Source organism: Pseudoliparis swirei, chromosome 5, assembly GCF_029220125.1.
Source record: "Pseudoliparis swirei isolate HS2019 ecotype Mariana Trench chromosome 5, NWPU_hadal_v1, whole genome shotgun sequence".
In the NCBI taxonomy this organism is placed as follows: Eukaryota; Metazoa; Chordata; class Actinopteri; order Perciformes; family Liparidae; genus Pseudoliparis; species Pseudoliparis swirei.
In genome coordinates this window covers 20,889,952-20,916,631 of record NC_079392.1, presented here as the reverse complement: position 1 = coordinate 20,916,631, position 26,680 = coordinate 20,889,952, and the positions used below count along the sequence as shown (strand labels likewise).

General features: G+C 43.6%; 1 protein-coding gene across 1 annotated transcript; it reads right to left on the bottom strand.

Annotated features, from left to right (window-relative positions):
• Positions 1 to 26,579, bottom strand: osbpl9 (oxysterol binding protein-like 9). The gene is made up of 18 exons (XM_056413937.1): positions 26,535 to 26,579; positions 26,369 to 26,491; positions 24,527 to 24,577; positions 20,674 to 20,752; positions 12,976 to 13,052; positions 9,346 to 9,441; positions 8,909 to 8,956; positions 7,888 to 7,917; positions 7,742 to 7,792; positions 7,153 to 7,191; positions 3,902 to 3,995; positions 2,944 to 3,048; positions 1,676 to 1,835; positions 1,316 to 1,422; positions 963 to 1,081; positions 759 to 844; positions 466 to 646; positions 1 to 112 (listed from the first exon to the last, which is right to left on the bottom strand). The coding sequence occupies exons 1-18, from the start codon at positions 26,577 to 26,579 to the stop codon at positions 8 to 10; spliced, it is 1,596 nt and encodes a 531-aa protein (XP_056269912.1). The 3' UTR covers positions 1 to 7.
• Between the last annotated feature and the right edge of the window lie 101 nt (positions 26,580 to 26,680).

The following is a 26,680-nucleotide window of genomic DNA, read 5'->3' as shown; positions in this document are numbered from 1 at the left end:
CATAACATCAACAGGATCCACACTTACTGGGTGGGTGGTGAGAGACCTGCTCTGCCACAAAACACACACTGTTGGATGAAGACCACGGTACTGGACCTTCTGATACCGTCTCCTGGAGGGTGGAGGAGAGAGAGTCAAAATACACAGATTACAAATATGCAAACCCTGAAAAACTAAGTCATTGTTGTGACTGTCAATAATCTCAAATTTAACAGGTTGCTTGTGTATCAATGTAAAATGTTTACGCAATAAGAACAAAGTTTGTGATAACCAAACACAGTCTCAGTTCACTGGTTTCTTTCTATATAAAGTGGTACCATCTTCTCACTAAATCTGGCTTAAATATGAATCAGATTCTTTTGTTTCTTGCGACATTAATGCTGAACACTGCACCATAGCTGATCGTATTCACGTCGTCCCGAGGAGTGATGAACCAGCGAGGGCAGCAGAAGCGCGAGCGCTCACCGTGAGTGTGGAAGGCTCCTCGGTCTCGCTGGCCAGGTCCCAGTGGCAGTAGAAGACTTCTCCCAGGATTGGGTTGTAGGGTTTCTTGGCCACTGAACCTTTCCTCCCTGCATGGAAAGCCGACAGGTACCACTTCACCACGTAAACCATGCGCTCCCGGGCCTCCAGCTGCTCGGCGATACTAGCGGAAGTCACACAAATAAGTTGAACTACTAAATATTGGACCATTTCTGAATGTATTTAAAAATCGGTGTGATGCAAAAGCTCGCGCCGGTGAGAGCGCTGACCCTTACCTTACAAATAAGTCTGGATGTGCAAAGAAGTCTGCGTACATTTCTAACAAAGATCTCCTCTCGAGGATGAAAGTGGGCAGGACCACCTGTGAAATAGAACAACGGAGAAGAATGGTACAACTGTTGCTGCGTGCGTTGTTCAAGAGAAAACCACTTGCACGGAAAGGGAGAAAGAACTAAGTCATGTTGGTCAGGGCTCTTTACCTTCGTGAGGTCCATGCCCAAACGAACTTGAGAGAGAAGATGCATGATGACGCTCTTGTGCTCCTCCACAGACTCGCCCTCACCTTCATCATCGCGGTCATCATGGCTGTCAAACTGGTCTGCAGACAACAGCAGAGGACACGTCTCACTTGGGTGTCATGACAATACGCTGCCCGTCATCTCATGTCCCTTTCCACCATTTGACAAAACCCATTGTGATTCATATTCTAAGGTACTGGGATGGTGAGGTATAGATGGGGACAACAACAAAAATCAGGGGAGTAATAACTGGAACACCATACCAGCCCAGTGTTTTCATTGTTGTACATTTTATGTGTGCTTTCCCTTTTTACCTGCATCTGTGGTGCCGTTGGACATGGATGAGTTCAGGGACTCGGTGGTGTTTGGTCGTTTCAGTCCTTCATTGTTGAGAGGCGATGCAGCTTGAGACCCTGAGGGACTGAGGAGGAGAGAGAGAGAGAGAGAGAGAGAGAGAGAGTGGAAAGGCGACAGGAAACAGGAGAGAGAAGAGTGAGTGGGAATTCACAACAAATCGTGTCGCAAAGCTCTCCGACTTAATGTTTATTTGCACTTGGCGGCATTTTCCCACCCGACCTGCTAAACGACGTCACTGCTGTTGCTTCTAAGTTATGAAACAATAGATTTACTGTATGTGGTGTTGGCTGCAGGGGGCGGCGTGATACTGTACTCACTCTATGCAGTGTTTGGGGGAAGTGTTGCTCTGGTAGAACTCGTCAGCATCGTAGAACTCATCCTCGCTGGAGGAATAAGAGAAGTCTGGCACCGAGTGCGAGGGGAGGGGCATGTGAGCCGGGGAGGCGACGCCGCTGCTGGAGCCTGACGGGCCACTCCCTGATGGACGGGGAAAGGAAAATTCAAACGTCGTCTGTCCAGTTAGCGCCCTCCTGCAGCATTCTCGTTGTATGGATATAATCAATAAGGCTTCCTTCTTCAAACAGTTTACGGGTCATGGTCAAATCAACATTATGCCGTTTCCACATGAGCATTACTTTCTGACCCGGTCCAGCTGGCTGTGTAAAGTAAGATCAAGCCGTCTTTAACATAGTGACGGCTTCCTCTGCAGAGCGTATCGACAGTGCTCTGGAGCCGCAGCCTCCTTAGTGCACAGCGCAGCATTTTAATACTGCCGCCTCAGCACAGCAGACATGAACCTTGCTGGGCTTTCCTACGCGGCGTTTTAATTCAATATGTTGGTTCACAAAGCACTCAGAGTGGCAGAAGTAGAGGAATAATTCACGGTATTATTACTTTTACTGGTTGGTTGTTCTTGATACATTAGCATCACATTGCTTGTGCATTAGGATCTAATAATACTGTATATTAGTCTAACAAGGGCCCACACTGGGCCAAATTACGATGTAATCATATCTCCTTCCTTTTGACGTGTACCCACGGTATGAGCAATAAAACACATTTCTTGTAATATAATTAAGAAGACGTACATTTCTACGGCAGGTGAAATAAAAGTTGAAGTCACCTCCACCTCCTTAGGCACTTAATGGATGTGGAAGTGTTTTATTTGTTCACTAATTAATTTGACCGTTGCTGTTTAAGTCAATAATGAAGCTTGAACGTTAACTTTAAGTCAACGTGGATGAAAAGTCCTTAAAGTGTTGAAAGATGGAAATTTGAACATCTTCAATCCCATGAAAATATGATCTACTGATTATCATCTTATTCACTAAAACCAGCTAATGAATAAATGAGTGAGTTTTGTTTTTTGACAAAATGTGGTTTGTATGCTGTAACTAATTTAATATGTCATGAGGGATCGGACCAAAGCACTAAACCAGGAATATAACTGCAGTTCCGAATATTTAATTTGGCTTGTAATAATTAGAGGAATGTGTGATTCACATCAATTACTACTTTGACAAATCATCTTTCCGTGTAGTGTTACAGCTGCTAATGCTTTGATAAGTGTGAAGTGAACCTTCACCTGTGCTGTTGGGAGTTGGAGTCTGCAGACTGCCCATCACCGTGACGACGGGACCAACGGGCAACGTGGAGGGGCGTTGGTCTGATTTACACACCTGAGAAGCGTCTTCAGCAAAAAGAGAAAGTAGAGGCTTTAGCACCGAAGCCTTCAAATAAAGCAACATCGCATTAAAAACAGCAGCTTGAAATCCAGGAGGCGGAGAAAAAGATCTGAGACAGAAGCCCCAGCTGTGAGGGGATTACAGTCCATTAAGGATGACATTAGCATGGCCTACTTTACATGGATCATTTTCAGAGCATCATTCGACAGAAACAGCCCAGATCTTAGTCATGCAGTGCCATTGAATTCAGTCAATTATTAATAAAAATACGTCAAACTAAATTACACTGAAGGACAGCAATCGGCCCAAAACAGAATATTAACAAATATTTTCAGAGAATTATGAAGGAAACATTAAATATCATCACATTAAACACATGTGATGATCATAACAGATATGTGACTTGACCATGCTGTAGATGCCCAACAATCAGGACGGTAACTTCTATATTTTACCTTCACACACTGTACATTTTGTACATTTATCAAAATCCTGGATAAAATCAATATTGTCCTCCCACATAGTCTTCAATACCAAGTGGGAACTTAAGGATTTGAAATGTGACAGAATACTACAGTCTTTGCTCTTGGATCAAATTGCCCCAAAAAGTATTTGACAGCAGACGGGTCTGTAACACCATCAAGTCACTAGATGGTGATACAGAACTAGACACTAGTGTGCTCCACAGAACAGGTCCACCAGCTGAAGGAGATCACGGTGTGAACAACAGGGGGCGCCGTTGTCCACCTCTCTGGGAGTAGTTGGGTCTGTGAAGTCTTCATCAGTCTACATACAGAGCAAGCACATGATACCATGTGTATACATGTGTCTAGGTGTGGCGAATGTTCTGTTTAGCACCTGTGGGTAGTTCGGTTTGTGTTGGCATCGTGTTGTTGACTGCAGCAGTGTCCAGAGGGGGTTGGTAGATCCCATCCACTGGGTTGATGGTGCTCTGGAGGGAAAATACAAACAACACCACCACATCAGACACCTGCTGCAACAATAGCGAACTCACGTAACTACCTGCTTACTCATCTAAAAGACAACATAATAACCATTGAGGTAAAAATATAAAAGAGTTTGGCCCCACCTTTAAACTGGCTACAGTCATACAGGAAAACATCAACCTTTACGAGTCTATAACCGAATGTAACCCCATGGTCACATTAAAACATTTCTATAAACATCCATGCTCATATACGTATATATATATATATATATGTGTGTGTATATATATGTATGCGTGTGTGTATACATATATATATATACACACACACACATATCTATATATACATACACACACATATATATGTGAGTATATATATATATATAAGCTTAATTAATGGTATGGTTGCTACGCAACAATGAAATAAAGTACACGCCACCAAGCCGAGGCAGCTCAATTTGCTTTCACTTCATTTTCTGAAAAAGTGTTTCCAGGTTTCATTATCGAGATCAATATGAAACCAGCGACACCGAATGAAATCCGAACACCAGTGGCTTTACACAACAACCCACAGCGCCTCGGGACCTCTGAGCAACGTCCGAGTCCAAAGAGGAATGCATTTACTCCACTGGGCTGTAGACTAAATCGGTAACATGTTTTTACTCTCTAGCTTTTGATTTCCCTGTAGTGAAAACCAGCGGGGATGTTCTTATCCGCGGTGGCACCATAGCATCACGTGTCGGAGGCCCAAACACACACAGACGTGCAGGCGGCCTGTCGGCTCGGTGCAATGGGGTCACTGGCACCACCGACCCGACTGACCGGAACACAGATGACGGCACGAGTTAAAGTAAAACCTTATCGATCCTTATTTCCCAGCAACTTATCCCCAGGGCTCTTGGTGGCAGTGAAATTAGATTTAGTCAATGTGATGTTATCCTATTACTCAAACTTGACCTATAATCTGTGCTTTCTACGGAGAAGTTCTGAGTCAGTCGTTTGAAATCAACAGGAACAGTGAGTCAGAACATGAGCCGACACAAGGCTGTGAGGGTGAAACGGAGCAGCTGGTGGACCAGAGTTAGACTCAAATACCAGGAAGTAGAAAACAGGCCTCCACAATCCCATGATGCAACACTGAGCATGGTAGAGAGACAATACCGACTCCAGAGGAGGACGTGCTGTCGTGTAGAGTCACGGTTGTTTACATTTTCCTCACGATAATACTAATGGACTCTCTCACCTTGTTTTTTTCTATGTTTCGGTGTGAACAAAGGGCAACTTATGATCAGAAGTGGAACATTTCAGGTGAAGAAAACTTCAATTTGTTCACACTTCTCTTAATTTCAAACTTTCTGCCGCTATTCACTCCTTTTTACCACCGCTCTACACTGCACGAGGGCTACTAATTACAGCCAATTTCAGAAATAGTGGTCTGCCATGGTGGGACCAGCTCCTTAAAGCAAAAGCAGTCACAGGATAAGCTTTCTAGCTTAAGATGTCTTCAAGCACCGTGTCAGGATGTATATGATATAGAAACAGACCTCAACCAATCGCAGCATAACAACTATTTATTACAGGGTTCTGGTATGCAGTGTAAACGATTCCTGGACTGTCATCCCCCTGCTTGTGCAGTACTTGACATGCTGCTGGTTTTCCAAGTATTATAAACAAAAGGTCGACAGTTCATTTGTGATTTGCTCCGCATTATTGGCATCCAGGCTACGTGACAGACGTTTAGATGTTCTAAAGCTGCAAAGACATCTTTAGTACGAAGCTTGTGGCATCTAACGCACATGTGCAGTTGGATGTATAGACAGAGCTTATGCTGTACTATTTATACAACGTGATACTGTACTTAATGACTGAGATTAATAAGAGCAGCTATAAGTGCAGCGCAGGCCTATGAGCTGTACAGCCTCCTCTGATTCTTGCTTTGAGGACCACACTGAAGTTATTCTTGCGTTAGTCCATTCCCTTTAAACGTTTCACATTACAGACGATTTTCAAAAGCATAATGAAAGTTTTTAGATATATTTTTTTCTTAGTCTTTGCAGTTACATACTGGACTTTGTTCATCGTAGGCCGTTTCAAGCCGTCAGGATGTTTCATTTGACCGTAAGTTCTCACCACACTGCCTCTTTCCTTTCTGGCAGACCACTTCCCGCACATCTTTGCATTGGTATTAAAATCTACTTGTCCAAAAACGTATATTGATATGCAACCTATCACAGCGTTAGATTGCATGGCAGTGCCTCTGACTGGGGGGGGGGAAATGTAATCGGTAGCTGAACGCACTGCATTTACAAGCGGTGCCGTCTGGAAATCAAGACTGCAAGTGGAAAAAGTCGAGAGGATAATTTGTTTGGTTGCTACTTGATTTAAAAGTGTATTGTTTGGCAGCACACTCGTATCACAGGGGTCAAAGTGTTATTTGAAACAAAGAAGACTCCATTTTTACTGCGATTGATGATCAATTCAATGTCTGCTGTAATTCTTCACGATATTCACAACATCCTGAACTGGGCGGGAACAAATTGCTGCATCAGATTAATCTAAAAATAAATAAAATGCTTTAACCAGTAATTCAAAATACATGTGAGTTGTAATAAAACATGCACATCTCCGTGTATGGCGACAGACATGAAGACGGGGCACCTGCAGAGCCAGCGAAGTGCCCTCTGAATAGCTTTCCATGTTTGAGTGCTCAATGGTTCAATAAGCAGGCAGTGTGCACGCGATGAATCAATGGTGAATTAGTCGACTTATGAGATGGTGAAGTGAAGTGCAACGTTCTCTCACATTCAGGCATGCGACACACATGTATCGTCTACGTACACATACACATTCTGCTACAGTGTGCATTTTCTGGATTAGAAGTTTGCACACACAGAAACATTTTGTAAAAAGAAAAGAATAGTTCCCAACCGTTGCTGAAAGAACCTTTACTGAGATTAAATCAGAAAATCATCAGGATAGTTGCGGAAGACATGAGGGAAAGGCTTGAGATGGAGCTTACCTCCAAATTAGATGACATGCACTAAAGAGATCTGATGTATCTGATTTTCTACAGTGGAGAGTAAATTAAGCAAGAAAAGAACAATTTGCAGTTTGCTTGATTTAAATTTTTTTTTTTTCCATGGACGGAGAAAGTCAAACTTACTATAAGTCCGTTTGCGTGTTGCTGTTCGTTACTTTGGTCCTTAAAATTTTGAGAAGACAATGTTAGACTACTTGTGTAGGAAGGTTGAAGAGTCATTTCATGAAGCATCCTGAACATCTGTAGTGTGGAGAGTTGATGAGATCCATCCCTCTCAACACACGGAGCTTCATAATAGTCACCGGACTTGCCCCATGCAGTAATCCTTTCATCACATGGTAAAAGCCGCCTTCATTTCTTTCCGTATCAACAACAGGATTGCTATACCGCGCCAATCTGTAATCTGCATGATCCCTAGCACATTATCCATGAGTAAAAGTAGTCTTTTTTTAAAGTGTTAACTTGAAGCAGAGGTGATTGCTCCACTTCCTGGGGAGGAAGGGCTGAATGCAACATGTGATGAAACGAGTACCGGGCTACACCCTAATCAACTAGCGACCCAGATAGCAACTGTAAGCAGGGAACTACCCCAGAGACACACCAAGGGTAACACACAGTGCACACTGGCGAAGTCTCACAAGAACAACAACTATGGAGAAGCAGCAAAACAAACTACAGAAAGAAGAATCCCATGTGCCCATGGTGTGTTTACCTTGGCGATTTGCAGCAGTACAATACAGTGCTTGATGGACTCTACCATGCTCTGAAAGACAAAGACAGAAGAAAGGGAACTCAATAACTAGGAACTGACCTGGACAGCCAAAGACAGGAAAGAATATGTATTAAGATCTGACTTACACAAGTGGTCTCCTTCAAAATTTCAATTTTCTGCAAAAAGGAGGAAAAAAAAAAAACAGGCTCTAAAATCCAACAGTAATTAAAAACACAAACAAGTGTAAAAGCTGATGCAACCAGCAAAACACGTAGATAACATCAAGGAATGTCAACAAAATAATTACTCATTCCGAGGAGACTGTTGAAGTAAAAATGACCAAAAGCCAGCATTAAGCTCAGGGAGGAAGTGAATCACACAGCTGCTGGGAAAGAAAACCAACAACCCAGAGACACCCTGAAACAGAACCGCTTCCTCCAACAACAATAACGGATACTTACATAAACCTAACGATTAAAGGTAAATAGAAAACTTCTCTTGTGGACCGAATGGTCTTAAAAAGCCGGACAAGAAATGCAACTGTAATGTTAACTAAACCAATTATTATCTGAAATTATTACATTTTGGTTATAACAATGATACCTCAATAACATGTTTATCAGCTCCTGCTGATACCCTAAATGTGCCATATTAAGCTTTAGTGCTACTACTGTGTCGCATTCGATTAAAATTAACCAGTGACCATTTTATTTAATCTATTACTGATGCAATTTTTCAATCAACAATGTCTACTTTTCCCAGCTGGTTCTCGGTATTTAAAACAAATGCTGCTTTCATCAAATTGGTATTCATTTTAAACAGCTGCTCAGACAAGCCAAACATCTAAAACATATCATATTTGGGTTCTTGGAAATTGTAATGGGAATATTTATTCTTTTTTGTGACATTTCGCAGACAAAAAAGTTAATCAATAATGAACAGGATCATTATTTGCAGCCTTTTTGAGTCCTTTTAACAATAACCTTTTAGATATTCAGATGGCTTAAAACGGACATGCGCCTGACATCAAACGTCTGCTCTGCATTACACAGACATCGGCGCGGTGTGTCAGCCTGCCTCCTCCCCGGCTGTCAGCCTCGGCACTAATGACCGCGAGAACAGCCGAGCAGGGAGCCGATACACAAGGCCAACGCTGCTGGTACTCACTCTGCGTGATTCATCCTCTTTGCAGTCCTTGATCTTGTCATCAAACAGCTGCGTGAGAGTGACAGAGAACAAGAGTTGAAAAGGGAAGAAAGGAAGAAGGATAATAAGTTCAGATGGGTACACAGTCAAAGGAGTATTAAAACAATTTGGAGGTGAATCTGTACAGATGCAAAGCCAGCGCCTCTCACCAAGGAAGGACACTTGCCGATGTTGAACCTTTGAGAATATGTTGCTGCTTCTTTAAAAACACCGGTTTCTGTTTTACCTCCATGCTACCACAGAACTTTAATAACTTCTGCTTTGTTAAATTAAAGAGTGCGATCCAATACGTCAAAGTGAGAGGCAGATATTCCATATTTCTAAGAAACTACATGAACGTATGGAACACTGCAGATGAAATCCCGATGTCGGTGTAGTGTTGCTCCACTGAGTCCTACCTTCAACTGGTCAATCAGAATCTGGAGGTAGGCGTCCGCTTCAGCGAGCTTCTTATCAAAGTCTTGAACACTTGGAACTAATCCCGTCTCTGCCTCCTGGGGACGGAGCAACAAACACAGCAAAGTATTGTTTAGTATTTGCATATCCAAATCAAAAACAAACAGGCACTACAAATAATATTGACTTATTTTCCATTCATAAATATTAAAAAAGGCTTTGAAAACTGACACAAAATGGTGGACAGAAACATCAACAGTTTCGGGGAATCTTCCAGCACCTATTGGAGATATGAATACTATCGTTTAAAGGCTAGCCAATATAAAAGGCCAGCAGGTCTGCCTGACTGACGGGAGGCCAGCGAATTTCAGGCTTCAACTAAACTGGATCGAGGAACTCGAGGCTGGAGAGAATGTAGTTACTGAAATAGAAGAAAATGGTTTGAAGTGCACTCAAATGTATTGTTCGCTAAGTAGCTAGCACCATCACACGCGCGCGCGCACGCACGCACACTAGTCAGCTGCCTGTCACACAATAACAGGAAGATGAGGTAAAAATTTTTTTATAGACGTCCTTCAACAAAAAAAATATGTATATATAGATTTCACCCCATATCTAAAGCAGGAGCCTGTCGCTACGAGCAAGGACACTTAGCACCTACAACTCAATGAGACGTTCATTCCAAGCCCGGCGAATCGGCAAGATAACGAATACAGCGCGTGTCAGCAGCTCCTCCGACAGAACAACAACACCTCTTGCATGACAAAGCAGAGAGAGCGAGAGAGAGAGAGAGAGATAGAGGAATAGTAGCGCTAATGACGACTGCTGGAATCAAGCAGCGGTCCTGCGAGTAAATCAGGCTCTTATCAAACCATGCTGGGTGCTACCGCCGCGTCGGACTCGCTGCGTCGCACAGTCCTGGTTCGTGTGGCGGCTTCTCTTCCTGCTGAAGACAGCCTCACAGGAATGTGAAGAAACGCCATTAACAGCGAGACGCCTGCTCACGCTTTAGCTGTTCAAACATGCCATCTTTAAAACGAAACAATAAAGTCTAGCAGTTTAACTTGCCTTAACTTCCTCAAAGGATCAAAAGGCGCTTGCACTGTTCGCCTGACTGCAAAACATAGTTGTCCACATGAGGTCCTGAGTAAAAATCGAAAACAATTCCGAGGCCAGATGTGAATGTCTAAAAATACACTTCATCGATGTGTGTACACAGTTGTTTGAATGTGCACAGTCATTCCAGTAATAGTCCAGAAATGAAATATGTCCAATCAGGAAAGGAGCTGCCATCTTTCTGGTTTGGCATGATTATTTTTTACTTTCAAGCTGCCAATAAAGATCAGACCAATGCCAAAACAGCTACAGGTATTTACAAACAGGGAGTGAACTAGCTTTGAGATTTTTATAATCTTATTTCACAGTGAAGTGATCATTTTGCCATTCCTCCTCTATTTGCAGTGGGGATTAACTCTAATACAATGGTATCTACAAAATACCACATATATCAACTGCCATGCATCTAACACAGGTCATAGCTACCAACTTAAATATGAGGCTATATCTTCTTGAAAATGTTATATATATCTTTAATTCATTACAATACATAACAACAAACTAAATTAGAGCAGGTAAATAAAGCTGACGTGTTGAAAACAAAAACATAATAAAGACAGAGCCCCTGTCATTGAAGTGAACAAAGTCACTCGAGTTGTCAACACATACAAATAAGGGGAAGGTTTCCATTTGTGACGTTTATTCTACTAAAACAGAGCAGATACATTTGGATGCAGAAACTCAAGAGGCAGGAGGTTGTGCATCTCCACCTTATAGTGCACACTTTCCCACTGTTCCTGAAATATGCCCAACTGTCTGCACCGCCACCATTCACAGCAGCCTGGAGCACAAACACTCAGAAAGCCACCCTTCAACCCCAGACTCAACAAACAACACCCTCTCCCCCTCCCCCTGTTTCTATTTGTCTCTCCACGCAGTGTGACCCACTTTAAAATGCTGCTGCCCTGGAAGCGCACTGCAGCCGATAAAGTTATCCCTGCTCTGGTGCAGTGGCCCTTGTGTCCGTGTGTGTGTGTGTGTGTTTTACTTACTGGTTGCCTCGTTCCAATTGACATGCTGCGTTAAACCTGGTACATCTCTCCTATCAGGATATTTGGCCTGACACAAGCTTGTTTTGTCCTTTCTCCTTGTGGTCTTCTTTCCCTACAGCAACAAACCACCAGCTCTGGTGAATTTAGCTTTCTTTCCTTCTTTCTTTCTTTCCTCCTCCCCCTTTTCCTCCTCCTCCTCCTCCTCCTCCTTCACACAGAAACAGAAAACAACCTCCTCCTTTTGCTCTCCACTGCAGTCTGCCAACATAAACCACAGCAGCAGTTAGCTTTGCAGTCCGCCTGGCTACAGAATATCCTTCGGCGGTTATCAGCTGAGCGTTCGGTATGAAGGCAGACAGAGCAGAGTTAAACCAGGACCCTCCCCTGGCAGGAAAGGCACACTTCCTTTCACGCAGGCAGGAGAGAAAAGACACAAAGCAGCAGCAAGTGCTGACAGGGACAAGCATGAAGCCGCTCTCTGGTAGGCTGAGGCCGCAGAGGCAGATGTTTGGTTGATCAAGCAAGCAGGTCTCGTATTGGATACTGCAGGGTCACATGGTGCTACGACAGCAGCGCGCTATCACTGCATGGTGTGTGTGTGTGTGTGCACAGAGCACACCAAAGGGATTTGCCACAGAGGGAGGGAAGGATGAAAAAAAAAGATGAAGGAGGGAGAGCAAATGAAAAGGTTGGTCGTGAGGGGGAAAAGGAGATGGAAAGAGCTGCACGTAGATGATGATGGGAAGGGAACAGGGAGTACGGTTTGGTTTATGGAAGGATAGTTTGGAAAGAGCTGGAGAGGGCAGGACGAGCTGGGAAAATACCTGGCTGAGACACACTCGGTCTCAACACTCATAATAAAGAGACCAATTATATAATACAAAAAGGACTAAACAGGGTGTCAGCAGTGAATCAAACAGTCTAAATTAAGCCTAGTCCCGATGCCAGTCTAGAGCAGCTACTTTATTGACAAAATATCTTACATTCATGATGACTTGAATGTCACCTTTATTTCCATTTATACTCGCGAGACACATCACTGCCTCTCAACTGCTCTATTGAGCAAAGCAATCAGGTGTGAGAGAGAAAAAAAGTGCTGATAACAAGAGCTGGGATGCAAAGTCCCCTTCAAAGCCAAGTTATGGGTGTTTGTGGTGTAGCACAGCATGTGATGTAAAAACCATGCAAATGCATCCAATCTGAGATTCAATAAAAAGTCCCACATTGAAAGCTTTAATATTTAGGTAATAGATGTATCTTCTTTTATTCGTGGGCGAATCAACCCAACAATCCTCTATTTTTTTTATAATTACACAAGTATAGTTTTCAAGTGTTACAATGTCGAGCATGTTTGCAAATGGATCGTAATACGTAACGTAAAATAAAGTTAGTGGAAATATAAAACGACGCAGACGCTGTCAGCTAATGGCAAACTTGTTCTCGTCACAGTCGGGGAAGTATTTTAAACACCGACAAATAGAAACTCAAATATTAGCACACGTAGAAACAAGTGTGGTTACATACTCGGAGCTGGAGGGTGTGACGGAGGATGGTTCCCTCTAAGGCGTGGATCCACTTCTCCCGCTCATCTGCATCTCGGGCTGAGGACATAAGCACACAGACACACCCAGTGAGCCACATTTTCCATACAGACAGCCATTACATCAGTAGCCATTACAGTTGCGTCACACACACACTAATGAAACCAAGACGACACTGAAATGACTGAAATGAGCACTCGTGACACAGTATTGTATTCTAGATGTATTCATCTAGAAATGATAGTTTTTTTTATGAATACCTTATTTCTGCCTAAAGACAATAACTTTGTGTTATTTGGAGAAACAATCTGCTTGACAGCTTAAGCAAACACAAATAAATGTAGAAGACCATAAAAAGATTTTTTTTGTTGACGAGTTCATAACTCCCGGTTTGGAAATCAAATGCAGAAAAAGTTACCTGAAAATGTCGTATGACAGACGTCCATACATTCATACAGATCCTTAAAAAGAAGGTGCTTAACAAATCTAAAGAAAGTTCACTTCTTAATTCAGCGCACATCGAGGGATGGCTTCCAACAGGTTGGTAACCGCAAGTGACTAATGTTTTATAACTTGGCCTGCGCGATCACAAATAGTTAACTGGTAAACGCCCTATTTATGTCTGGGGATTATACGAAGAAGAACTTCAAAACATTTATTTTAAGAATATATTTGGTCAGCCAAAAAAAAAAAAAAAATTTCTCCTTCTGTAGGTGTTTGTATAAGTGTAATAAAGTAGTTCATGAACATGAGATCCGAGTTGACAGATTTCGTTTAGGAGAACAGTCCGAGTACGAACGCACTCGGGGCTCACGTTGTGGCGGCAAGTGCGGGTACAAACGACGCTTAAAGCAACACTATGTAACTTTTGTACCTTAAAATAACAGCATGAAAAAAATGGTGCCGCTACAATGACTTTTAATATGACGATTTGGGTCTCCGCTATTGCCATCGGGCGTCTGTGGGGAAATAACTCCGCTATGTAAGATTCTGGAGCCGCCCGGTCCATCCGGCGGATGTACTTCAACCTGCTTTCTGGCAGTGATTACGCAATGTCATAAAGTGCCACTCCACGCTCGCAGCTCCAGTATAAGGGTAGCTTTTTTATGTAGCTTTTTGGTGTTGTCAACAATATTGTATTCGATCACACGTACTCCACATTTGCAGTCCCCCAAAACAAAAGTAAATTACTGCACGCGCACCCCCACAAAAAGCCGGCAAACAGCTGACCGACCAGGCGGAAACATGGCGAGGCGCCGCGTTCAATCCCCGCGCTACTTCACCCTAGTCCGGTAGGTGCTGGGCCAGTTCACAGTGTTCCTGCGCAGTCTTCTATTAGTGATCCCGCCCGTTGGTATGAATCCAAAATAGAAACAGTCGCCGGATTGCTGCCGTTCTGAGTCCGCCGCCTGTCAGCGCGCTCCAAACAAAAAAAACCTCGCGTCACCTCCCCCTCAAGATTCAAGATTCAAGATGTTTTATAACCCGTGACACGTACAAATAATAATAATATTATAATACAGGACAACACATGATCCCAACTCAATACAAGTGTATGCGAGGCTGCATCTATCGTAACTGGGTATTTACGACACTGTAACGTAATTCAGAATTGTCAGCCTGGAAGAGTTTATACAATAATCCGAATCTGCTATAGTTCTCTACTTTAGGGAGACGTTTATTCACTGATCAAAAGCAAAGTACAAACCACGGGGAGCTCTCCTCAACATGCAAGTTGAAGCCCGAAAACCACACCTCCTTTAGCACATCAAGATTCCATCTTTTATACCCAGATCTCATCACAGGTGCATATCCCATCCCTCGTACCCCCGGGTGGGGGCTGTCTGTTGGCCGTGCGCCCCTCTTGGTATGTGTAAATATTGATAACAAGTGTGAATGTTGAATACTGTCAGGCGTGTAGCTGCCCTTGAGCTGCAGACACAATATCTCTGTCTCCTCACAGGCAAAGTGCCGTCTCTTCTGATGCTTTGCCGGAACCTAGACATTACGGTCCCTTCAATAAATCAGATTAATATTAACAACACTGAAGTAAACGTTAAATACCTAAAAACCTGACGGGTGCACTAAAAGGGCAAAACTACATAGTGGGGCTTTAATTAACCACCGCGATGAACGCGGAGCGGAGGAGATTAGCCCGCCAGTGGGACTCTCATGCTCCAACATGGACGCACAGCCACACTGTGCCCAGTGGTCCATCCGACATACATCAATATAGTGAATATGTATGAATTAAAACATTCGCGAATCAAATACATTAAACACTCAGTTTTGATGCCGAGCCTCAAGTATGATAGCGATGGGTGTATCAACGCCTAAAGTATCAATATGGCTATGATCGTTGGAAAAATGAGCAGCAAAAGCTGCTCCAGAGTGCTGAGGCAGTACTGATTATTTCAACCCCCCCCCTCCACATCGAGTCTGAGGGGTCTGCGTGTGACATGCAGCTGGAGAACTAACAGACAGTGACATTAAACAGTGGTCCAATACTGGGACGCATGCGCTTCTTGGTGCCAATGAGGAGATGAAATATTGTGTCCTCCATCCACACAGGGCTAGGATGGAACCCATCCAGTCAGGTTGTAGCAGGTAAGCATTTGTTGTATGTATTCAATTCAAAGTATTTAAGATTTGTATTTCTTATTGCATAGAAAGTAGATCTACTTCCGTTTTGTGCAACAGAGTAAAAAAGAAGAGAAAACGATAACTCCAAAAGCTGTAACAGAAGGACTTCTACGTCATCGAATTAGCTGGCAAACTACATCCTGTGTAGAAGCCATTTTTGTATCGAGCTGGAAACAACACAGTAGAGCAGATGCATGGCTCTGCTAGCGCAGCGGCGGGGCAGTGTTGAAGCAAAAAAGCTTTTAAAGACATTAAAAGGCAGCGGAGGCTCAGGCCAATCCACTCAGACAGCGCCTCTCTGGCCTCTCACTTCGACCTCAGCCAAACAGACTCTCCAGACAAACAGATTACTGAGGCTAATGTTGTTTCACTCTATTCATGACAGTGAAGAGGTAGGAGCAGGGCCACTGAACAAATACTTCAACGACATGGACTGTGTCTCGAGTCTGATCTTCGTCCCCGTTTGCAGCTCACACGTACGGCACGACTTGACTACCAGGTAGGTATGAGCAGTTTGTCAACTCAGCGATTCTATAGCCAGTCACATGAGGCGACACAATGCAAGTCAGCCTCATCCGATAAGAACATATACGTTGTTATTCTGCAGTTACATCAAATTAAAATAAGAAAACAGTAAGTTGTTTGTCCTTAAAATATGTATTCGTCTTACCGACAGAGGGAAGGAAGAAAGGCCAAAGTTGGAGGAATGGACAAGATGGGAAAAGGTGAGGCTACGACAGAAACTAGCAGAGCAGATAAGCTGCTACCTGAAGAGTAGTTACTAAGAGTTAGTGGTGCTAAGGATGCAATACCTTGTAATCTTATAAAAAAAGACCCAGAAAGAACGGACAATATTTAGCTGAGGGTTAAACATTTCAAGAATGTGTCAACAATAAAAGTGTATATTCTATTCTATTCTATTCATTCATTTTCCTTTTCGGGAGATAAGACATTTCCAGGGTTTCAGAGTTCACAGTGAGAATACTTTGAAATGATAAGGGTGTAAAGGACTTGTTCTTTGCTCTTTTACAGCCAATTCCACAGCGGAAAGAAAGGTCAAAAGTCTAACTCGTACTAAGTTCACACTCTTTTCCTATGATTGCAAAAAATCCTGTACATTCATAACACACACTTTGACTTTTATGATGCCGTTTCGACTCTTTAGGAGTGTAACAGCCCAGCGGCAAAGTAGTGTCATAACAGAGGAAGAATAAATCCTCTTACAGTCGGCTGTGATGTTCTCTGCTCCAGGAAAGAGAGAGCAGGAATATTAGAAGAACAAGCACATGCAGTCCGCTGTCAGGCTGCAGTTCAGTGCCCTGACGTCAACAATGGCAGTAAAGGTCACCTCATATCCAGCACAGGGAACCGACACCAGACCAATATATTTCTGAGAAAAGGTATGCGTTGTCGTCATTTGATCACATGATGCAACCCCACTCACTGCGACTAAATGGCAAAGCAACCCTGCTGTGGAGGAAATGACGAATAGAGCTGCGATGACAGGTAAACCAAGGAATATCTTAAACAATGTGAAGGCCGCGAGAAACTAAAGTGTCAACGTCGGCGTAAACTAAACCATCATACAGAGGATATTTGAAAACGTGACGATACCTCAAAAATAGGACATACCACAAAACACACAAAACCACCAACTCCATTTCTGAGTCCCACAGAGATGCAGTCGTCCCTTTACCCTTCAGAATGGCAAAAGTTATGCCCGGACCATTTCTCAAACTATTCATGCTGTCAAAGGCCCAACAGCTCTTTTATTGTTCAGTGCATTTTTCCCCACTCGTGAGTGCTGCCGGCAGATGCTGAATATGTGTGTGTTTGCTCGTCAGGGGGAAATGGCTTCCACGGACAGAGACATCACGTTTTCTTTGCCTTGTTTTCTTTGGCAGGTTATTAACCAGACAACTTCTGCTCCACTCATATGTGCCTCCAGACTCTTCTGTTTCTAACTTGCAAACTGTATCAGAAAGATTGAGTTGTGGGAGTCACAAGATAATTTCCATATATATATATAGATAGATGCACAGATACATTACATATAACAGCATCACAGATTTATCTCTCCAGTGGTCAGGGTATCCAATCACAACACCTTTACAATGCTCAGCCTCTCCCCTAATGCTGCACCTCCTTTCTCCAAAAGGCCCGTGTGAATTATTCATCCCTCCTCTCTTCTCCTGCAATCTTCGGACCAGCTGATGAAATATGTCTGCTCAGGCTCCAGAGGGAGTGCAGTACGATGCACTGGACGTCAACCTGTCAATACAGTGGTCGCTCCTAATATATGATGCCAAGAGAAAGCAAGATTTTTGGAGGTCATTGAAGTAATGTGTTGAGCACTTTGTTACATGTAATCTAGGACTTTACTCCAACTGAGTGTCAAAAATGTAAAATAAACTCTTCAGATTGCTTTTTGATTGACTATATTTACAGATGCAGTGCTGAAGATGCTGGGGAAAAAAAGATGACCAAGGTGGAAAGAAGAGTAAAACAGGAGACAGTGCGGATGATACCGAGGTGAGGGAGGACCCTGGAGACAGGAGAGGGAGCATGAGGGGGTCTCCAATCCTGGACCGATGGTCCTGGCAGTCAGGGCGGCCTGATAAAAGAGGGAGGAGATTGATAGCCAGTGTGGATGTGAGGAGCGAGCGAGAGCAGAGAGGGAGAAAGAGGAAAAGGAAAACGCTTAAGGGCTCTCAGGCAACTCAGATGCACCGCCGGGGGAGATGGGCCGATGAATAATGGATGCTTCTTCAAATAGAAAGACAGCACAGAGCCGAATTCCGGGCCAGCACAGTGGCCGGCGGGCCAGCTCACAACTGCAGTTCAACCCGTGAGCTGGACTGTCCCGGAAGAGGAAGAAGCGGGGCTCAATCCTGGAAACTATTTTACAGCCTAATAATCAGTGTAGAGCACCTTTCTCTGCCCCTCTTATTCTCGGCAGAGAGGCTCTACCCATCCATCAGCCCACACCTGGGCCAGGCCACACACCGTACATACATAATGTAATATATAGACGGACACATTTCAGACGCTGCCGCCCTTGGAGACTGGCTGCATAACATGCTCAGACCAAGATCGTTTTACAGCAACAGAGAGATCTCCTCCTGCCCGACATCCTGTGCATCCTCTTGACACCGACGCTAACAGCTGAAGTATCCAGAGTCTGATGCTCGGAACCCAATTATTGATAATTTCCTGTGCGTTCCTCCAACGATGATATGCGAGATGCTACCGTGCGCCCTGTGGTGCCTGGAGAGCAGATGTAGGGACATTTCATTGTTTTCGCCCAAAACAAAAGATGATCATAGGGGGAGGGGGGGGGGGGGGACTCTGCTTACAAAGTAAACTATTTCCCATACTGCTAATTTAGCTGAAGTATAGAGTTTAAAGTATAAAGTCTGTAATATGATCTTTGATGCTAATATATTATTACATTGTGATATTTACTACACATCTTCTATGTCACTTTTCATGCAACCTATACAAACTTTGACTGCACTAACAAAGGTTTTTGAATAATGCTCTGACATTTGGACTCATTAAAAAAAGAATATAATAGGAGTACGTTGCATGTATCCACCAGCAACTGAACATAAAAAATACTAAATAAAACAAATACACCTTTAACTCACTGAGGCATTACAGCGAACCCCAAAGATTGAAGTGTGGCACATAAAGTTCCCTTAGGAATTAAGATATGCTATCTACGCATATACGCCAACATTCATCAACAAACACAACTCTATGAAAATATGCACACCATATTTACCATCCTGTCGGGAAATAAACTCTACAAATATTGTTTATCCAAACCAGCAACACCAGAGCAGAGCAGAACAAACACCAGGATAAAACAAACAGTTCCTTTCCTAAATAAGACGCAGAGTCTGTACAGACGTTTGACTGATTGAGGACATGTTGCTCTCACTCCTCTGCTTAATAGTTCCTCACAGCCGAAAGCTACAGAACACGCCGCTCCACCCAAACTTCACATCCCAGAAGACAAACAGCGCCTCCCCGCCATCCTTTCTCTCCGGGACCGGCATGCACTCGGACCATGAGACGTGCACGGTTTCCTCCTTACCCTTCCGTTTGTAGAACCACAGCATACAGCTTCGGAACACAGACATGGGGGAGGGCATGGAGGAGGTGAGAGGGGCGGGGGGGCCATGGACTGTGGCTGGTGACCCTCAAGAAGGAGGTGAAGGGGGTGGTGGTGCTGGTGTGAGGGGTTAGGTGTTGGCAGGAGGGGGTGAATGGAGACAGATGGACAGGTGGAAGAGCAGAGATGACGGAAAGGTGAAGAAGGATAGTTAAAGACCTTGTGGAGTGATAGAGTAAAAAAACCAAAAGAGTATCTGCGGTGGACGGGACAGCTCCCTGTGTAAAAAGAAGGAAGGGTTGGCAGGACGGGGCGATGCTGTAGCTGGGAGACAATCCTGTCCCTATGGAGTGACTGGTTGGTAGATAGCGAGGGTCGGCAACGGAGTCGTGAAGGGCGAACAGCGGCAGCAACCAGACGAGACCTGAGCTCAGCTTCCAGCTTAGCAGTATTCCCTCATCAATCCCAGAGGCTCAACTGCAGAGACACACAAGCAGCAATCTTCCCCCTCAGCCACAGTCGGGAGGGCCGAGAGAAAAAAAAAATGAAAAGAGAAAAAAAACCTTACTTGGTCGATCTGTTCCGGAGAAATACGTCTAGCTTTGCGGTCGAACAAATCTTGTTTATCTCCGGAAATGTGTGTCAGTCCAACTTCACAGCTTCCACGGGAAGGGAGGAAAAAGCTCAAATGCACGCAGCGCGCGGTGACATTGTGTAGATGCCTGTGTGCATGTGTTTCCTGGCATTAGTGCCGACCAATCCAAGTCTTTAAAAAGGTGGGGAGGGAAAGAGGAGAGAGCGAGAGAGCGAGAGAGCGAGCAAATGACAGCGGAAACGCATAGAGAAAGGAAGCCAGTGATGGCAACACAGAGAAGGGGTGGGGGGCATAAAGAGAAAATTAAAAGGGGGACATCTCACCTTGGAAATGAAAAGTCTTCTGGTCCACAGTAATAGTGAATGTGCTGTCGTCCTCGTCATCGATGCCGATCACAGCTCCCTGGGCAAACAGAGAAGGGGGGGGGGAGAAGCAGGCAGTAGGACACGTCATATTCCACTTTCCTTGTCTATCCTCATGCCCACCACATGTCCCGGCAAGCAAAGCAACCCCCGACCGGCCCTCTGTTAGTAATTACCCTTGCTCCGTCTCAGCACTTCACTCTCTCGTCTTCAAAAGCTCCATCTCCCCTCGACCTTTTCCTTCTTTCTCACAATCCCTCTTAAATACACACACTTGCGAGAACATGGCAGAGAAGAAGGGAGGGGAGGAGGTGGGACTTGGGAGAGCGAAGGAAGAGAAAGGCAGGGAAGGGTGGAGAGAAACAGACACGGGGACCAGCAGCGAGCAGCCGACGGTAGAAAAGAACTGCTGCTGGGGAGCTGGGACATCAGCTCCTAGCAACAGGGTGTGTGACGACTCAGAGCGTCACACACATACAACACACCTGAAACTAATGAAAATAACAACTTCTACACGAGGTGGATACGATCATATAAACAGCTGTCAAATATGTTGCAGCGCCGAAGAATAGCACCTCATCAACAACACCATTTGAAAGTAGTTTCAGACTATGGGAGCAATAAAAGATTCAGATGAATCAGTATCATGTGACGTATTATAAGAAATCAGACTCAACAAAAATATTCAAACACAAGATCCATATTCTCAGATGTAGCCCCGTGACAATCTGAAAATCCCAAGATGGCTTCGAGGAAAGCCCCTACTATCTGACACAAGTTGTTCTGTAGTTGGCTGTGGGGAAAAACGTATTATTATATCTATCATAACAAAGTAGGAGTACGATACACTGAACAGTCTTACATAGGTGGTAACCGCTTTAAAGAACAAGGAAACCTTTTTAAATGTAATACTCATATCCAGGTCTGCATGATGAACCTGATTTCAAGCCCTCAATAGAAACAATGTGCATGGCTGTACCACATGATCCGATTTGTAAAGTCATAGTCTAAATAGTTTGAATAATTTCAAATCAATTAAAAACGTAGCTGCCTCGTGGCACTCGTAAATAATCCAACAAGAACCAGTTTAACGCCACATTTAAAAAAACAGGGCTCTGCCGGTTTAGTGGAAGAACAGAAAGAGCCTCCGGGGAAATTGACTTTGGAACAAACAAGCAGCTCCAGGTTTAGTACAACATAGGACACAGGTATCAGGGTTTGATACGCGCAACATATCTTTAGAAAATGAAAATAGGCATCATTTATCATGCATTTATATATATATATATAGTTTTTTTAAGAATGTATTTACTATTTTAATGTGAAGATGTATTCAAAATAGTGTTATTCAAAAAGCTTTACTTCAATAGAAATGGTAATAAACAGATTTCAATGAAATTGTTCTGCTTCATGATACAGATCATCAAATTATTGAATCGCAAGAAATTGTGTCCGATCCAAACATAATGGAAACCTGACTTATAAGGAAGTGTCCGTAACCGGCACTGGATCCTCTTTTCATTTAGTTTCAGGAGATGGTTCCTCCCTTCAGTAAGATCAATCTCAACATGTTCAGGGTGCTCGGCAAAGCCTGTTGTCCCAAAACAGGTACAAAATGTACCTCTTACAAAAGAGAAACAAATATTATTCTGTTATTATTATTAAGTCAATATATTTTATAGTAGCTTTTACGTCTGACTTCTCTTGAGACATATACAACAGACAATATATATATATATACACTACCGTTCAAATGTTTGGGATCACTTAGAAATGTCCTTATTTTTCAAAGAAAAGCATTGTTTTTTTCAATGAAGATAACATTAAATCAATCAGAAATACACTCTATACATTGTTAATGTGGTAAATGACTATTCTAGGTGGAAACGTCTGGTTTCTAATGAAATATCTCCAGAGGTGTATAGAGGCCCTTTTACAGCAACGATCACTCCAGTGTTCTAATGGTACATTGTGTTTGCTAATCGCCTTAGAAGACTAATGGATGATTAGAAAACCCTTGAAAACCCTTGTGCAATTATGTTAGAACAGCTGAAAACTGTTTTGCTGATGAGAGAAGCTATAAAACTGGCCTTCCTTTGAGCTAGTTGATTATCTGGAGCATCACATTTGTGGGTTAGATAAGACTCTCAAAACGGCCAGAAAAAAAGAACTTTCCTGTGAAACTCGCCAGTCTATTCTTGTTCTTAGAAATGAAGGCTATTCCATGCGAGAAATTGAAAATAAACTGAAAATTTCCTACAGCGGTGTGTACTACTCCCTTCAGAGAACAGCACAAACGGGCTCTAACCAGAGCAGAAAGAGAAGTGCACAACTCAGCAAGAAGACAAGTACATTAGAGTCTCTAGTTTGAGAAATAGACGCCTCACAGGTCCTCAACTGGCAGCTTCTTTAAATGGTACCCGCAAAACGCCAGTGTCAACGTCGACAGTGAAGAGGCGACTCCGGGATGCTGGCCTTCTAGGCAGAGTGGCAAAGAAAAAGCCATATCTGAGACTGGCCAATAAAAAGAAAAGATTGGTATGGGCAAAAGAACACAGGCATTGGACAGAGGAAGATTGGAAAAAGGTGTTATGGACAGATGAATCCAAGTTTGAGGTGTTTGGATCACACAGAAGAACATTTGTGAGATGCAGAACAGGTGAAAAGATGCTGGAAGAGTGCCTGACACCATCTGTCAAGCATGGTGGAGGTAATGTGATGGTCTGGGGCTGCTTTGGTGCTGGTAAAGTGGGAGATTTGTACCAGGTAAAGGGATTTTAAATAAGGAAGGCTATCACTCCATTTTGCAACGCCATGCCATACCCTGTGGGCAGCGCTTGATTGGAGCCAATTTCCTCCTCCAACAGGACAATGACCCAAAGCACACCTCCACATTGTGCAAGAACTATTTAGGGAAGAAGCAGGCAGCTGGTATGCTGTCTGTAATGGAGTGGCCAGCACAGTCACCAGATCTCAACCCCATTGAGCTGTTGTGGGAGCAGCTTGACCGTACGGTCCGCAAGAAGTGCCCATCAAGCCAATCCAACTTGTGGCAGGTGCTTCAGGAAGCGTGGGGTGACATTTCAACAGATGACCTCAATAAATTAACAGCTAGAATGCCAAAGGTCTGCAATGCTGTAATTGCTGCAAAAGGAGCATTCTTTGACGAAAGCAAAGTTTGAAGAAAAAAATTAATACTTCAAATACAAATCATTATTTCTAACCTTGTCAATGTCTTGACTATATTTTCTATACATTTTGCAACTCATTTGATAAATAAAAGTGTGAGTTTTCATGGAAAACACGAAATTGTCTGGGTGATCCCAAACTTTTGAACGGTAGTGTATATATATATATTTTAAAAGGCAGCAAAATCCGACTGCATCAAGAGACTTCACCTTCTCTCCTTGTAAGTAGGTCAACAGGTATCGCAGTAGGACCGCTGCTGCCATCAAGTGGGCATCACGGAATACTGAAAACACACTAAGGGCGAATGCCTTTCCTGGCAAAGCTACAAGAACAAGCTGAGTGATGGAGCTGTGGATTTGGCTGCAGGAAACTATTGAAACATGTTGAACAAGGCCAACAAATCGGGAAACTCATATCTGATAAAACCGGCACAATGCTGTGAATAGTGTGCCAAACTTTTGTGTTTCAGAAAGATTTCCTTGACAAAGCGAACCAACATACTGGCTGGGATTTGGTTGCTGCATCTGGACAACAAAGCCCTGGACATGTGGGAATTCTGGAGGCAAATTTGTCATTTGGAGCTTTACAAAATAAATTGGATTTAATTGAATCCTGAGAATCTTACCCTGAGTCGCACACAGCCTCTTCTGGATCCCCGCATCATCTTGTCCTTCGACTGAAAATCAACAACAGAACAAATCAGGGTTTGTCACGGTCAGCGCTTTGGTTACTGAGCATTTTGATCCGATAGTCTCAAGAGTCTCTTCTATTAATAAGAGTTGAGAGAGAATACTCTCATCTTGGCTCTGATTTTGAATTTGAATGCAGGCAGAAGGCAGAAGAGGTGACTTAAGTCATTTCAGTTGAATACATCTCTGGAATCTCTTTGTGATGTAAGACGCAAGTTCAGCTCAGTTTTCTTTCCTCCTATAAAACTAACTCAATTTTAACTGTGGATGCATTTTGTTATACATCAGATTAGAACCGCAGCTAACATTTACTTTTGTAATAATTCTGCATTGAAGGTGTCCTATTCAGATGGCTTGTTTTGTCTAAATACAATTATTCAGTTTATTACCATAAAGAAAGAGAACAAAGGCATCGGGTCCTCATATTTGAGAAGCGGAAACCAACTAATTTTTTTGTTAGCAAAATGTTCTGCCAATCGACATATTGTTTAGGCTCTTCATCATTACATTACATGTCATTTAGCTGACGCTTTTAATCCAAAGCGATTTACAATCCTGTAACATTCATACACCGTAGACGCAGCTACAGGGAGCAATTCAGGGTTAAGTGTCTTGCTCAAGGACACATCGTGTAGGGCAGGGATTGAACCTCCAACCCCCTGATTGAAAGACACACCTGCTACCCACTGACCCACAGTCGCCCGATGTATGTTTCACTGTATGAAATGGCTACCAGACTCTTGTTCGGTTAGGACTTGATGGTCGACATTCCTCAGACTCTTTTTCTACAGACTGGAGTCAAACTGGTTCCCTCCTCTCCGTATCAGGGGGGCATTGCCCTGAAATGTGCAGTAACTGCAGCTGTATTCATCACATTCAAACCGGAAGCATAGAATCAGAATCAGAATCAGAATCAGAAACAGTTTTATTGCCAGGAATGTTTACACAAACGAGGAATTTTTTTTGGTGGAAGGTGCAACATTTGGATAGCTCGACCATAGTGATTGCTTTCATAATACCATCTCAATAAACCCATCGTAGTCAGGGCTCATGATTTCCTTTAAGACGACAATAGTTCCTCTATTGTCGCCCAAGTACTGAACATGTCAATAAGATCATGCACCGCTCTGGTGAAGCGCCAGCCTGCTGAGAGGAGTGGGCTGCTCTTAGGTTGTCATCTTCCGTGCAACTTTATTTTCACCAACACCACCCCTGACAGTTTCACGTATGCTTTACTTTCCACGTTACTTATCAAGAGTATGAAGATAAATCGACGTGGGGTTGACCAAGAACCGATCTAATAGACCGTTTTCTCGCGCTGTATCTCGTTAGACATTTAGCTAGCAAACCAGCCGGTTGTAGGGACTGTTATTGAAGCGACAGGAGACACACGTCGTCCCGCTGACACAACACAAGTATGTCTTTCTCTCTCTCTTTCTCTCTCTTTCCCCTCACGCTGTTAACTATTCACAACAACGTGTCGCAGAGTCGGTGTATTTCAGCTGCTAGCTATGCAAGCTAGCTACAGTACCGGAAGTGTGGGAGAAAGAAATACTGTTACCCGATTCGTCAGTTGGTCCGCGAGGACTGTTCCTATTGGCTAACGTGCGGATCTGTCACCACAGAGACTCGCCTTTTTTTGAGCCAGCTGATACTCCCAACTCCTGACAAACACAAGGCCCTTATCCCACTTGGGTTTGACAACCAGCGACAACTTCTACAATGTAAGCACTTCTGCGGACGCGTTGAGCGTCCAGAGACAGTGGACGTGAACGTACCGTGTAGTATGACAGCAAACCGGCGTTGTAGTCCAACACGAACCAACGGTACTGCCACCCTTTCATGACGTTAGTCCACTTGCTTAGCGGCCCCTCCATGATGGACGCCATCTTTACAACAGTCTACGAGTGGGGAGGAGACTGGCAAGGTGTCACCGGGTGTCACCGGCAGGGTGCTGCTGTTGAAGAGGGCGGCGATGATGCGCCGCATACCAGGGTTGGCTGGTACCCCATGAGTGGATGAAACAATGGGAGAAGTGTGCTTTACTTGGGTAAAAAAGAAAGTTGAATTTAATTTCGTATTTTAGTTGA